At 40.2% G+C, this 15,649-nt stretch overlaps 1 protein-coding gene across 1 annotated transcript in view; it reads left to right on the top strand.

Moving 5' to 3' along the window:
* Positions 1-14,593, top strand: part of LOC149473376 (retinol dehydrogenase 7-like) — a 57,962-nt gene extending 43,369 nt beyond the window's left edge. The window contains exons 4-5 of the mRNA XM_089680970.1: positions 4,798-4,961; positions 11,546-14,593. Coding sequence (XP_089537096.1) covers positions 4,798-4,961; positions 11,546-11,766 — 385 coding nt within the window. The 3' untranslated portion in view covers positions 11,767-14,593. The remainder of the gene's footprint in view (positions 1-4,797; positions 4,962-11,545) is intronic.
* Positions 14,594-15,649: the final 1,056 nt, after the last annotated feature.

Genomic DNA, 15,649 nt, shown 5'->3' with positions numbered 1-15,649 from the left:
TAAAAATACAAAAATGTATTTGTATTGTATTTTCAAAAGAAAATTTTACTGATTTAAACAAAACTCATATGATCTGGGATCATACAAAATTTTTCAAAGAGGGACAAGCACAAAAATTTCTCGGACGAAAGCTGACTACTAACAATCAGATTATCGTACTATTGCTTCGAAAGTGGCATTTTTCGTACGATTTGCATTTACTAGGCTTAACACCAGCATTCGATTCTAACTCAGTTACTCAGTCCTCTAAACACTTGGGGAAAAATGTAGTTTTTCCTTAGTGTATTCACAATTTGTTTGGAGTTTGCTATAGGCCTCCCAGTGTTAATGAGGCGGTGGAGACTCTGCTCCTTGCACAGATTGAAAAGGCTGGGACAGTGATAATGGGGGATTTTAACTACCTGGTAATTGACTGGAGTAATGGTACTGCAGGAACCATTAAAGGGAAAAAATTTATAAACCTACTACAGGACAATTTTATGGTATAGTTCAAAGAGGCGCCAACTAGGAATGATGCTCTGCTGAACCTGGTAATCTCAAACAATGCAGAGCTTATTACGAATGTTCATATAAAAACATCTGGGTAGCTGTGACCATAAGATTTCATTTTATGTTGGCTATAAACGTTAAGCGCATGCGGGAAAAATAAAAATGCTCAATTTTAAGAGCTCATTTTCCAAGGCTGAAAGCTGCTCTCCAAGACTTAGACTGGGAGGGAATATTGGCATCGATGAACACAACAGAAATGGGAGTTCTTCAAAGACTGTATGTGAACACACTGCAAAATATATTCCCATGGGCAATAAGTTTAAAAGGCTAAAAATCAAACCTATGTGGCTTACGACCAAAGTTAAAAAAAACTATATATAAGCTTTTATTAAATATAAATATGAAGGAACACTATCATTGTTTAAACATTAGAATATAACAGAATATGCTAAAAGGAAATAAAGGCCGCAAAAAATTAAAAACGAGCGACAGATTGCAAGAGATAGCAGGACAAACCCCCAAAAATTCTTCAAATATATTAATAATAAAGACCAAGCAAGTAGGCCCTTTACAAAATAATCTAGAGTGGGTGACTGGGGACAAAGAGAAGGCAAATTTATTAAATACCTTCTTCAGCTCTGTATATACAAAGGAGCATGGGGGAGCTCTAGTCCATAATGGGCATGGCATTGACACAGCTCCAGATGATCCACATTGGCTCACAATTGATATGATCCAGAAATATTTAAAAAGAATAAAGGTGAATAAAGCACCTGGACCAGATGGCATACACCCATGGGTCCTTAAAGCAGGGCTTAAAATTAAGTCCTGAGCTACTAGCCAGGTCTTAAGAGTTACTTGCCACCAACAAATACACTCAGACACCTGTATACACACAGGCACGTACAGACAGGCATACACACAGATACATGTACATGCACAGAAACGTGTACGTACATACAGACACGTGTACGTACGTACAAACACACACGTCACACGCACACTAAGTGCTCTCTCCTCTCCCCTGAAGCCACCACTGGCTGACATAGAGGATCATGTGACAAGAGTGAGCTGAAATTAGGTACACACAGCACTATAAAAAGTTGCAGTACTTTGTTGTTCACTCAGAGCCGGGTACTGCACTCTAGGGGGAGGCAGAGAGCACAGCACACACTCCTTCCTTTGCTTTCACTGCGCTCAGCTATTGAGCAGTCTGACGGCTCCCAGTGCCACTGACAGATCCGGCCTGAGCTCCGAGCCTGCTCAGCAAGACGGCCCTGGGGAACACACTTGCCCCCACCATAATTTCCAGTCACCATTGGTGAGCAGACAAGTGGAAATTTCAAGGCCTGCTTAAAGAATTGAGCTCTGTCATTTCAAAGCCATTGTTTCTAGGGAATCTTTAATGACTGGCATAGTACCACTGGATTGGTGTAAGGGCAATGTGGTGCCAATATTTAAAAAGGGGTCAAAATCTTTACCAAGTAATTAAAGACCTGTTTAACTTCTATAGTTAGGAACATACTGGAGAGTTTAATAAAAGGCCACATAGATGAGTTCTTGCTGGGGAAAAAAAAATATTTTAAGCAACAGACAGCATGAATTCATGAAAGACAGAAGTTGTCAAACAAATCTGATTTATTTATGAGGAGGTGAGCAAAACCTTGGACAGAGGGGTGGCGGTGGACGTGGTATACTTGGATTTTGCAAAAGCGTTTGACACAGTTCCCTACACATGGCTAACATGTAAGGTAAAGTCTATGGGCTTGTAAAAATCTGTATGTAAATAGATAGAAAACTGGCTAAAAGATTGTATTCAGAGAGTAGTAGTTAATGATTCATACTCTGCATGGTCTAGGGTTGTTAGTGGTGTACCCCAAGGTTCAGTGTTGGGACCCTTACTTTTTAATATATTTGTAAACCATATAGGGTCTGTGATTAAAAATACCATTTCAGTCTTTGCAGATGACACCAAGCTGTGCAGTGGAATAACGTCCTTATAGGATGTCTCCAACTGCAAAGCTGACCTCAATGCACTGTTTAATTGGGGAACTATGTGTCCAATGAGCTTTAATGTTGATAAATGTAAGGTTCTGCACTTGGGGCTAAGAATATGCATGCATCATACATACTAGGGGGAGTACAACTGGGGGAATCAATGGTCGAGAAGGATCTGGGAGTCCTGGTAGATCACCAGCTTAATAATGGCATGCAATGCTAAGCTGCGGTTTCTAAAGCGAGCAAAATCCTCTTGTATTAAGAGGTATAGACTCCAGAGAGATATCATATTGCCCCTGTACAAATCATTAGTAAGACCTCATCTGGAATATGTAGTTCAATTTTCGTCACCAATTCACAAAAAGAACATTGGGGTTCTCGAGAGTACAGAGAAGGGCAACCAAACTGATAGGCATGGAGGAGCTCGGCTATGAGGAAAGATTTAGAGGAACTGAATTCATTCTCTCAAGAGGAGATTAATGGGGGATATGATCAACATGTATAAATACATTATTGGTTCATATAGTTAACTCTGTGTAGAGCTATTCACCTTGAGGTCATCGGAGGACAAGGGGGCACTCTTTACGTCTGGAGGAAAAGAAATTTAATCTCCAAGCACAGGTTTCTTCACAGTAAGAGTTGTGAAAATGTGGAATAGACTCCCTCAAGAGTTGGTTCTGGTTAGTTCAGTGGATTGTTTTAACCGCTTACCTATCAGGCACTTTCACCCCCTTCATGCCCAGTCCAATTTTTCGGCTTTCAGTGCTCTTGCACTTTGACAATTGCACTGTCATGGAACACTGTACCCATACTATATTTTTTTTCTATATTTTTTTTTCTCACAAATAGAGCTTTCTTTTGGTATTTTATCGCCACTGAGGTGTTTATTTTTTGCAGTATAAACAAAAAAAAGAGCAAAAAATTTGCTTCAGGCTTATGAATGGTTTGCACCTTGTGGTGAACTCTGTATTTGCTCTCGGGAAGTCTTCTCTGGATTGTAGACTTTGACAATGATACACCCACCTCCTGGAGAGTGTCCTTCACGTGTCTGGATGTTGTGAATGGGCTTTTCTTTACCATAGAGAGGATCCTGCGATCATCCACAACGGTTTTCTTCCGTGGACATCCATGCCTTTATGTTGCTGAGCTCACTAGTGCATTCTTTCCTCAAAGTACCAAACTGTTGATTTGGCCACTCCTAATGTTGCTGCTATCTCTCTGATGGATATATTTTTTTTTTTTTGCAGCCTTACAATGGCTTGTTTCACTTGCATGAACAACTCCTTTGAACGCATGATGTAGGTTCAAAGCAATAGATTCCAAATGCAAATACCACACTTAGAATCAAACTAGCACCTGGTCATGAAACAGCTTTTGATTCAATTGTCCAATTACTTTTGGTCCCTTGAAAAAGGGGAATGGCTACTCCTTAAGAGCTGTAATTCCTAAACCCTTCCTCAAATTTGGATGTACATACCCTCAAATTAAATCTGAGTGTGCACTTTCAGCCCATATCTATTATATAACTTCTGTCTTGGTAAATACCTGAAAAGAAAATTGTGCCTGTGTCCAAATATATATGGCCCTAACTGTATACCCCCTCTAAATATTAAGCCACTCATATCTGATATATGGATCCCCTTGGAACTCTGACCTCCTGTCCCCCAATTCCACCCCCTCCCATCCAATTCCGCTCCCTTTTTTTTTTTTTTTTTTTTTTTTTTTTTTTTTTTTTTTTTTTTTTTCTTCTCAATCCACAATTTACCCTTAGTCCTCATGCAGACTGGACATTTTTACAGCTGCTGTTTTTGGCTTTTGGATTTTATTTCTACAGCCAGTAAACTCCCCAGCATGTTATCCTATGTGTCCATGCATACATAGGCTTTAATCAGTGTTTGGTTTTTTTGCATGGTGTTTTTTGGCTGGAAAAAAACCTAGAACTAGTGGGTTTCTAGGAGTTTTTTTAGCTGTAAAAATGCTCTAACGCTGTAAAACATGGAAAACTGGCATTTCGGGGCATTTGTTGAGCAAAAATGTTTTTTTTTTTTTTTTTTTCTTAAATGCAGAAAAACACTGCTAAACGTGGCAAAACGCTTATGCAAAAATGCTAAACTACTGAAAAACTTTCGCTTTTAACAATGCTGGTAGCGTTAGCTGTGTAAAGTTAAAATGCACAGTGTGCATGGAGCCATAGCCTTTTGGTCTTACTGTTACATAGGTGTATGAGTTTTGCACTGTGATATCTATTTATTGGTGGTTTAATGATGTACTGTACGGTTTTGATTTGTTTCTGGTTGCTTATATCTGCAGAAGGGAGCTTCGTGATTTTGGAGTCAAAGTCTGCATAATAGAACCTGGAACCTATAAGACATTAATAATTGAGAAAGATCGTCATAGGAAAAACATGGAGCACCTATGGAATAATCTCCCTGAAAACATCAAAGAATTGTTTGGAGAACAGTATTACCATCAATGTGAGTGACACTTCTACTAACCTCTACTAGAAACAAGAGTCGGGCCCTTTTCACACGCGTGATCCAATCAGATCCACCTGTCTGTTTTATAGGTGGATCTAATAGGATGGTCCATGTATCCCTATAGACTGGTGAGTGTAAACTGACTTGTGTCCATTAACATCAGAGTGCCCCTTAACATAAGATGTGCCCATCAGAGTGACCCTTAATATAAAATGTGCTTATTAGCGTGCCTCTTATTTTATGTTAAGGGGCACTCTGTTTGGCACCAGGGGCGGACTGCCCATTTGGAAACTCGGGCACTGCCCGAGGGCCTGGGGTCAGTAGGGGGCCCCATGAGATGCCCCTGGTTCCTTTTTCATAGGCTTTTTTGTTTGGGCGAGGACATAGGGGCCCCATGATCTCCCTATATTATTTATTTATTTTTTTTTAATAGGCTTTTTTGAGTTTGGACAAAGACACGGGCCCCATGATCCTCTATTGCTCGGGGGGCCCCATGAGTTGTCAGTCCGCCCCTGTTTGGCACATGTTATATTAAGGGGCACTCTGATGGGCACATTCTATGTTGTGCCCATCAGAGTGCCCCTTAACATTCAATGTGCCCATCAGAGTGCAGCGGTAAGACTACACACTACCGTGAGAGCAGATAGGAGCAGTGCCAAGATCCTTGCTGGATACTTGTGTACAGGCAGGGAGCAGCAGCCGGAGAGACGGTGAGCTGAAAGGGGCAGAGCGCACACGTGATGTCATGTTTCCATGACGACCACCCTGCTCAGCAGTGGATCTGTCATTGAGGGCTGGTGATCCGGGCGGCACTGCTGGGGCCGTTCGTGGACCGCAGTCTGCCATTTAGTGACTGGCATAAACTGAGTGGACATGGACCTGTCATCCGCTCGCTCTGCAGGGGATTAGTGGTTAGATACCCTGCTGATCTAAATGGAACACCTCCCATGTGAAAGGGGTGCTAAAGAGTTAAGATGTATTACAGTTTACCAGTCTTTAGGCTGTATAGCAACATTACTTTTCTCCTCTTCCGGCTTTTTTCCTTTTTTACCTGGTGATTCTGCTAACACACATTGTATTGTATCTATTGGAAGAGTAGCCTTGTCAGCTTAGGTCACCCACTTGAATTACAAGCACATCTCCCCTCCATAACATAGCCATAGTGTTCTGTAGTTCACACTGAGAACTAGCCAGGTAATATGATTTAGGATTTCAGTTCAGTGCACAGGAAGTTACAAGGACACTTGATTTCTGTACTCGCAGGAAATGTACTTCGCCTACAAAAAGAATACAAATGAAACTGCTAGAGCTGAGCACCAGATTTCCCTATTCTATCTGACAGAATCAACTGTACTGTCTGTGATACCTTTTTCTTTTTATACTTGCAGTAACATACAATTTTTCAGGACAAGCTTTTGGGGTGTACCCCCTTCAAGGTCCAAGCAGTACTAAAACTGGAACTAAGGAGATAGTTACATCTGTCAGTTTCTTGTATATTGAGGTGTGCATCTAGTCATCTCTGTATACTGTGGTGTCTAGGAAGTTGACATGTGTTGAAATAGTCCATTTTTAGTTTGGGTGAAAGTTAAGTAAAATGGTTTTAGATTTTCTTCTCCTTCTGTCCTTATGATGAAAATATCATTGATCTAGCGATAGTATCTGTAAGGCGTTTGTGCTGTTCGGGAATTTTATTCTCCTGGTCAGTCATAAATAAATTTGAATACTGGGATGCAATTTTACTTCCCATAGCAGTTTCCATACATTGAATTCATTCTTACACACAACTACTTCGCTTTCAATAATGAGATCCATCTTCAATGAGCTGTGTAACATCCTCTGAGCTATATTTGTTTTGGTGAGGATAAGAATCTGACATGCAGCCAATCCATCATTGTGAGGGATGTTACTACTGTATACAAAGATTCTATATCCAGTGACTAGAAGTGTATTTGGTAATTGTTTTATGTAGCACTACCACCTCAGGAGATCTGGGTCCCTCCATAGTCCTGCATAGCCAGGCAACATGCATTTTTACATCAACTTACATCCAGAAGGCAGTAACCAGTCCTTGAGCTTGTTGAAGTTTTATTAGGGGAATTGAACTTGGATAGGGTAAGGGGTGTACAGGATGCCCAATAGAACTGAGAAACTGAGGACAGCTTCCTGGAACTATAATACAAGTCTTTACAACAAAACTGTCTCTTTTGGAGAGCTAGCCAGCAACTCTGCTTTTGACACCCGAGACCCCAGATGAATCTTCTCATCCAGCTGAGGGAAATCCCTGAGCAGGAGATCTAGTGCCTGCCACGTTAAAGTAAGACAGTCTTGTGTAGTTGCTAATCTGCTTTCCCACCAGAGTGCTCCTTCCCCTATCTGGCCCAAGGGGTGCAGGTCTACTCACTTGGTCCTTCTCCTAAGTTGCCAGTAGATCAATGGCTGTTATCAGGCCTTCTAGCTGGCCCGCTTCATCCCTGCCTCACAGTTGGTCCTCTCTCAGGGGGCTGGTGAAGTCTCAACCTTTTCTCCTTCCAAGGTCATTCTTCCTGGATGTGAGCCCCTCTCCCATCTAGGCCCCCTCCCAGGCTCCTGCTCTTCAGCTTCACATCCTCCTCTTCCACTTGAACTCTCCTTCAGCTCTCCCCTCTGACTTTCCTCTCCTGCTGAGCAGGCTCAGTTACTCTTATAGGCTATCCTGTCCCCTTGCCAAGCCTCCTGTTGGGGATTGGCCAGGATCCTCTGAGTACAGACCAGTCACTCCTCACTTCCGCCCTCTGCTTCTAGATCTTTCTCTAAAGTCCTAGAACGGGGAAATTCCAGAGAGCTGGTCTGCAGAGCCTCTCAGCTCTGACCTAAATTTTACCCACCTGGCTATCACACCCAGGCTGCTACTCTGAGTTGAAGTTAGAGCTCCCCCTAGCTACCTAGGAGGTTGCTACAGTTGTATATGGTTTTTGTTCAGAAAATCAGTTGTATCTTGCAGGAAACTAGCAACATTCATGACTAATGGGTTTTAAAAAAATTTCTACAAGGTCTGAGATTTGTTTGGTAAGTGTGTTCATACCTATTATGATGGGTCTGCCTGGATTTCCTGGCTTGTGGATTTTGGGAAGTATATGTAGAAATTCCCAATTCCTGGATTATCTGATATCACACTGATAAGCTCTGAATGCAGGTGGGTTGGTAGTGTTTTAATGAGACCTTTTAATTGCTTAGTAAAATCCTGGGTCAGATCATAATCCAGTTTTTATAGTAAGTAGCATTTGCCAGCTGTCTCTGGCCCTCTTATATGTATTTGTATCCATCACAACAACTGCTCCCCTTTATCTGCTGGTTTGATAGTGATAGCCTGATTACTGCGGAAATCATATATAGCTCTTTTCTCCAGTGGTGAAAGATTGCATTATATTTTCTTTTGCTGGGTGGATTTCAGGGATATATCTGTCTGAAGCTGTCAATAGTGTCCAGTTTGGAGTTACAGTCTTATGGAGGTGTAAAGTTTTTCTTTTTGTTGCATTTCATTGTCATCGGATTCCTTTCATTACTATGAAAATGCTCTGAGCCTTAATCTGCTGAAGAATTTCTCTCTATCTGACAATTGCAAATTATCCAGTTTGGTGGTTGGGCAGAATCTGAGGCCTTTTGAGAGGACTGTTATTTCAGGTTCTGAAAGTTTATGGTTTGATTCCTAGTTCCTCTATTTATAACCACATTTCAGTCAGGTTGGCATTTACACAATACATTCCTTAGGATTCTGGATTGGATTCCAGATCACTGGTAACAGGCCGTCCTAGATGTGGTGTTCCAATTATTATCAGATATAGTGAAATTCTTCAGGACATTAGGGCTCAGAGTATTTCTATGTTTGGGTTTCCAAAAAGTCTGCTCTTGGCGCTGCTTTTGGAGGTTTTTTCTTTATTCAGGGCAAGTTTTTCAGTTGTCTTTGTAAAGTTTCCATTTCATTCTTAATTTGGTTAATGCTGATAGGGTCCAATGATGTTAGGATTTTAAACATCGACTGCTTGTGTTCCTGATTTTTTTTTTTTTTTTTTTTTTTTTTTTTTTTTTTACCCTTTTACCATACAGTTTGTGAATGAGATTGTTCCTTAATCTTTCACTGGTACATCTGCAAAGTCCTTCTGCATAAGAAGAGTGCAGTGTATATGCACAAGGATTTTTAATCAGCAGACCTTGTGGTATGAGATTCCTCTTTTACATCTTGAGAGATGGATGTCACTGTTGATCTGTTTCCTTTTGTGATTAGGTTGGTTAACTGCTTCTTCATGGAGCTGTACGCAGTATCTTCCATTTTGCTTTAGTTTATTTTAGCCATATTAGTGCACTTGCAACAGAAACAATTGAGTACTGTCCGTGATACTTTGCACTAACACACACTTTTTCAGGATAAGCTTTTGGGGTGTACCCCCTTCAAGGTCCAAGCAGTACTAATGCACAAAGTTTCAGCAGAAACTCTACTCTATCTGAAACCTCAAGATTAGCAGAAGTCAAACATGTTTAGTTGGAACCGGACCTTTTATTATTATTATTATTATTATTATTATTATTATTATTATTATTATTCAGGATTTATATAGTGCTGACAGTTTGCTCAGCACTTTACATTATGGTGGGAGACAATACACGAGACAATACAGTTCAATACAAGAGGGATAGGAGGGCCCTGCTCCTTGGAGCTTACAATCTAGGAGGGAGGGGATAGTGGTACAAGAGGTAATAACTGTGGGGGATTGAATGGTTGGAAGAGTAGAGGATTTCAGTGTTAGCTGAGGGCGGGGTAGGCCTCCCTAAAGAGAGGTTTTCAGAGTGCGCCTAAAGGTGAGCAGAGTGGGTGATAGTCTGATGGATTGGGGTAGGGAGTTCCAGAGGATGGAGGAAGCCCTGGAGAAGTCCTGGCGATGAACATGGGAGGAAGAGACATGTATGTGAACCCGGGCTACAGGTGGTTTTGATATTGAAAAATATAAATAAAGGAGCCCCAAACGTTAGCTTTCCTCATCAGATGATGAATAACAGTCTAAACCTAAAATCCCCTTGCTCCTCCCAGCAGTGCACGGTTCTCCTCCTGCTGTCTCCTCCATCTTGGTTCCAGACCTGATGATATTTTGCTGCGGACAGCCTGACGGCAAAATATCTTTGAATGTCTTTGCCGTCTCCCCCCCCGCCAGTATTAGAAGTCAATCTCCCCCAGATCGGACCCTTGGATATATTTGTCAAAAGGGAGGCTTAAAGACAATCATTGCTAATCTCATTCTTGAAATGCTAGTTGCAATGTTATGAAGACTCACTGGCATCAATACTTTCTGATCCATTGACTTTCTGATCCATTGACTTAGAGCTAATGTGCAGATCGTGCAGAAAGTCAGAAAAGAGTCCATGTCCTTATCTGCAAAATTGTTTGTATACATAGAGAAGCAGAAGAATCAGCATGACAATTGGACAACAGGTTTTCTTAGAGTGGGATAGGCTAGAACTTCCTGTCAGGTGATTTGTTTTTTTTTAATTCCCATCACTTCTGGTCCCACTAATGATGGTCACAAGGACAAATAAAGATAGGGAATCCCTTCAAGCTTGATTGGCCCTTTCCATGCAGTTAAGGGGAACCAGTAATTTTAAAAACGCTGTCCATCATTCAAAATAAGTTTGTTTTGTTTTGTGTTTTTTTTTTGTTTTGTTTTGTTTTGTTTTGTTTTGTGTTTTTTTTTTTTTGTTTTGTTTTGTTTTGTTTTGTGTTTTTTTTTTGTTTTGTTTTGTTTTGTTTTGTGTTTTTTTTGTTTTGTTTTGTTTTGTTTTGTTTTGTGTTTTGTTTTTGTTTTGTTTTTTTTTGTTTTTTTTTAGTTTAAATGTCATACCTGTAGGCCATTGATGGCTTCCCCAGAGCCTAGCCAAAAGATTCCAAATGTAAGTGATCAGCCCTGTCTTGCATAGGATCAGGGACACACTGTGTCCTACTTACACTTTATTCACTAGTCACTGGATAATTCCAGCTGCCCCCTTCAATTTAAAGAATTTAAATTTTTTATTGTTGACCCCTTGCTTGTATGTCCTGATGTTTCTGGGCATACTGTTTATGCTCACATCTTACACTATTCACTTATATTCCTATCAGTATTTCTTTTTCTAATTTTTTGCTGTTTTGTCTATAGTGCATATTCTCTGATAGTTTCCATCTGCACCTCCTGCTGTATGCCCCAAGTGGGCTGATCAGTTCCTTTTCACAGCTCCTGGCCAGCACAGTCATTGCTGGATGGTTGTTCTCTAGTCACAATCCACCTTCTTTGACAGGCTTTCAGACCTTTATCTGATTTATGTTTTTTCCTTGTAACTATATCTGGGACTGAGTCACACTTTATCTACACTCACTACAGCCTCTTAAATTTACTTATTATCTTGGCCCAAAGAGGCACAGTCACTCATAGCCGAAATCAGTTTTCAATACAACTGCTTTTTGATTGTTTTCCTTGGGCTATTAAACACTACGATCTGTATTATGTAATGAATAATCTAAATTTGAACTTATTTTTGTACTACAAAACAGCAGTATATATATTTTTTTCTTTATACAGATGCCAAGGGATTATTGTCCCTGCTTGACACAGGTAGCCCGAAGATCCACCAAGTGCCAGACTGTATGGAGCATGCCTTGACCGCAGTTCACCCCTGGACAAGATACGCACCTGGCTGGGACTGCAAGCTATACTACCTCCCTGTATCCTACCTGCCTACTGCCATCTCTGACTATATGGTTTGTCGCTCCTCACCCAAACCGGCTCACAAACTGGAGTGACTGCATCAATATCAGCAACAGCCTGAACATATACATATCACTATAGGTCACAAGAACATTGCACAGACCTTTTTATAGGGAAAATGCAATTCTTCATTAAAGTGGCTTGTAGTAATAAATGGAATAAAACCTAGAAAAAAACACTCTAATATATGTTTATGCACATTAGTGTACAATTGTTGAGCTGCTATTCTGACTACCTTTTTTAACAATATGCAGTGGGTCCTTTCATATTCTACTTTACTTTTCTGTCATTTATGTGAGTATTGCTAAGAAGCCATACACATATAAAATTATCAGCACTTATCCCTACTTGCCAGCAAAGAGGTATTTTTGTAATTTTAATAAAAACTCAAACCTCAGTTCTCAACATTTGGCAGTGTGAGAGCTGTTGGGTCATAGGAACATAACATTAACGTGTATTCAAGACAAAACTAAAACACGTGCACACTGACACAATGGAGTTAATTTACTGAAAGAGTACACACTACTCATCTAGCAAAGTGAATGCTAGTGCATAAGGTGTTCACTTTTTAAAAACCCATCCATGTGTGGGGAAAATGAAATAAAAATGGTTTTGCTAGTGTAGCACTACAATCTTAAGAGCCACTTAAGTCCCCCTATTTTCCTGCACAGCCAGGCAACACATTTTCCACTCTTGCATCCAAAATCCGTGATCGGTCCATAAGCTTGGTTTAGTTTGTTTTATTAGGGGTTAAAAAATTTGGATAGGGTCTAAAGGTATATGGGATGCCCAATGGTACTGAAACAACTTGGAAGACAGACTTATGTACAAAAAGTGAAAATTAGATTATTATTATACAGTATTTATACATATAGATCCTGCTTATAGATCCTGGACTTTCTACTCCCTCTGGAAGGGCCTTTAACGGATCAGCACATAGTCCTTACTAGGAGCAATCAGTCCCCTTAGATGAACCTCTGAAGACCCCAGATTAAAATCTCCTCATTCATATGGCTGTCATTAAAGGTATCCCAGGGCAAGGGATGCCAAGACGCATGAATATACTGTCCCAGGGAGAACTAGTTTGGTATGGCACCTGACTGCACTCTCCTTTTTAGGCTCAGGAGGTGTAGAAGTGCTCACACTATCCTGTTCCTGTAGCTTTAAGGGTGAAACTGGTTTCAGGCCTTACGCTGGGCTTGCTTCTTCCCCTGCTGACAGGCTGTCTTTCCCTGGTGGACAGTAGAACAGCGGAGGTCCCTTTTTCAAGCTCCCAGCCTGTAAGTAGACCCCCCTTCTCTGGGGCCCCCTACCAGGCTCTATACCAGCACCTTCCTCAATCCATCTTCCACCCGACTCTGGCCAGGCTCTCTCATATTTAAGGGCTGACCTAGCCACTATGCCAGGCCTCCTGCCTGGGGTTTGGCCAGGCTTCCATAAATATGCAGATCACACCTCCGCTTACTTGCTTCTAGAAACGTCTCCAAGTTTCTAGAGCAGGTGGAGGCACCAGAGGACTGACCTGCAGAGCCCTCCAGCCCTGACCTGCAATAACATCTAATGCTCCCAGGCTTCTAGCAAGCCTCTAACTATGCACAAATAAAAAATCTTTACTAGAGGGTGCTACACTAGCATGGATGGTTGCTTGAACTGAACACAGCTTCACCTTATTCGCTAACATTCACTTTAAAATGCAAACATTGAATTTGCTAGGTGAGCTACCTCTACTCCCATAGTAAATCAACCCCGTTACTAGCTTACATATAGATACAGTACATGTCATTAGTCTGTCAATGTGTCTAAACCATCCAAGGAATTCGCTGAAGCGTTTTTACAAAAAAAATCAGGACTTTTCCCTAATTAAAATCATATTAATCTGTCAAGCCTATATTTTTGATACTGGAATTCATGAATATGATACCAAATGGGCTTAAGCTTAGGTTCACACTTGAGCAAGTTGGGAATGCTTGTAAAATTGTGCACATTCCTGACCCGAAGGTAAAATGCACTTTTCTTTAGTAGACGTGGGGAGTGCCATTCATTCACACACACAACAAATTGCATGGTGCATCAGCACCATGTGACTTGGTGCAGCACAATTTAAAAATAGAGTTGGGGACTTCTTTCCCTGCATTCCTAGTGGGCACAGCAGCCCATTCAAATTAATTGGTCTGCTGTACCTGCGATGTGTGTGCAAGCATGCCGTACATGTGTACAAGTATGCTGCACAAGTGTGAATCTGGGGTCATTTACCAGAGTAGTATGGTCATTGCAATAATTGCCATTTTCTGCAATAGGAGCTGAAAACCTCACATGGCTGATTATTTTCCATAAACATCAGTATTTTCAAACATTTTAGTTTGAACCTTATGTTTAGGTCAGATATTTGTAGATGTATCTTGTTATGTTTTATTATGTTTTCTGAACATATTTGAAAGACCTTTTCCATTATAGCAATTTATTGTATACAATCGTACATTTTTAGACCTCCCATGTCCTTTTTTTATTCATAATTCAGACTCCCATCATACCCTAGACGTCTTAAACTATTTTATGTAGTTTGGACAATGCTAAAGAGTGCAAATGGGAGGATTGATTTGGTACATTGAGGATAATGTTGAAAATATTTTCTGGCTTAATAAATGTCTGACATGTGAAATGCTTATGTAAAACAATATGTGCTTTTAAGAAAAAAACTTTCTACAATATTTTACAAGGTTTTGTGGGTTTTTTCTTTTTTTTTGTGTGTATTGTGTTGAATTAAATAAACAAGCCATAGTCTCCAAACTCCAAGGTTGGTCCAAAATCTACTGGGTAATGAAATGCTTAATAATAAATAAACATATATATTTTTTCCAACAATGTGGCTATTTTGTTATTGAAAAGGAATACTGTTGGTGTATGAAATGTGTGTTCCTAGCTAAGGAGAGTTATCCATTATAGCACAAGAATATAAGTTTTGATATTCCAACATATATAGTTGGATACCCCTCAAATTAAGGTTTTTCTCATTGAACTGAAGATTTCCCTGTATTCCCTAAAGTGGTTATTATAATAGAATGATTTGTTAATATTTAATATTCGTTCCAATTGCTCTGATTTGTCACTATATGACTGAAACAAGTAACGCTATAAGTAAATTGTACACATATGTGTAATGGAAAAGCCAACTTCATCTGCAAAATGAGGAATGAACATTAATAAAATGACAGATGTTCAGATAACTGAACCTTTGCTGCACCCCTGCTAATTACTGGGTGGCTGATAGAAAAAGTGAATTGGGGCATTAGAATCCTGCCCTGCGGGAAGATGCCAGGTTAAGAGTCAGCACACAAAGGAGAATATAAAGTTATGTTGGACTTCACTGCAAATTGTGTTTATAGTATAGCTTCAAACATGTAACATGTATATACCCCATAAATGCTGTCATACCAGCCTAGTTCATTCAATGCATGCACACAAACAAAATTGTGTGCCTACCCTTGTCCCTAAAAGAATACAGTTGCTCATAGAAGTCTATGTATTAGATCAACATGAGGGACATCAGAGAAGGAAAGAGGGGAAGATGTATTTGGTTTCAATAAAGGGACAGTTCCTCACAATGAGGGCAGTTGTACTATAGATTGATATGCATGAATGTTAGGGACCTTGGATTGTAAACTCCTTGAGGGCAGGGACTGATGTGAATGTACAATATAGCGCTGTGTAAATATACTGTGCTATATAAGTAACTGTAATAAAATTATGTTCTAGATTGTAAGTCCATTCTCTAAACTGCATTTAGAAAAAAAGTGTTGTATGCTTGTAGAATTGTTTTTCTGTGTTAATCATTTGTATGTGTCAGTGTAACACTCCCAGAAGGAGCTGCTGGATGTATTGGGTTCTCTGTTCCCATGCTACATCTCTGTCCTTTCTGAC

This window comes from Staurois parvus, unplaced genomic scaffold (assembly GCF_062004578.1).
Source record: "Staurois parvus isolate SC_StPar_1 unplaced genomic scaffold, SC_StPar_1.0 ptg000017l, whole genome shotgun sequence".
Lineage (NCBI taxonomy): Eukaryota > Metazoa > Chordata > Amphibia > Anura > Ranidae > Staurois > Staurois parvus.
Note: the sequence above shows the minus strand (reverse complement) of the source record. Positions and strands in the feature narration are given on the sequence as shown.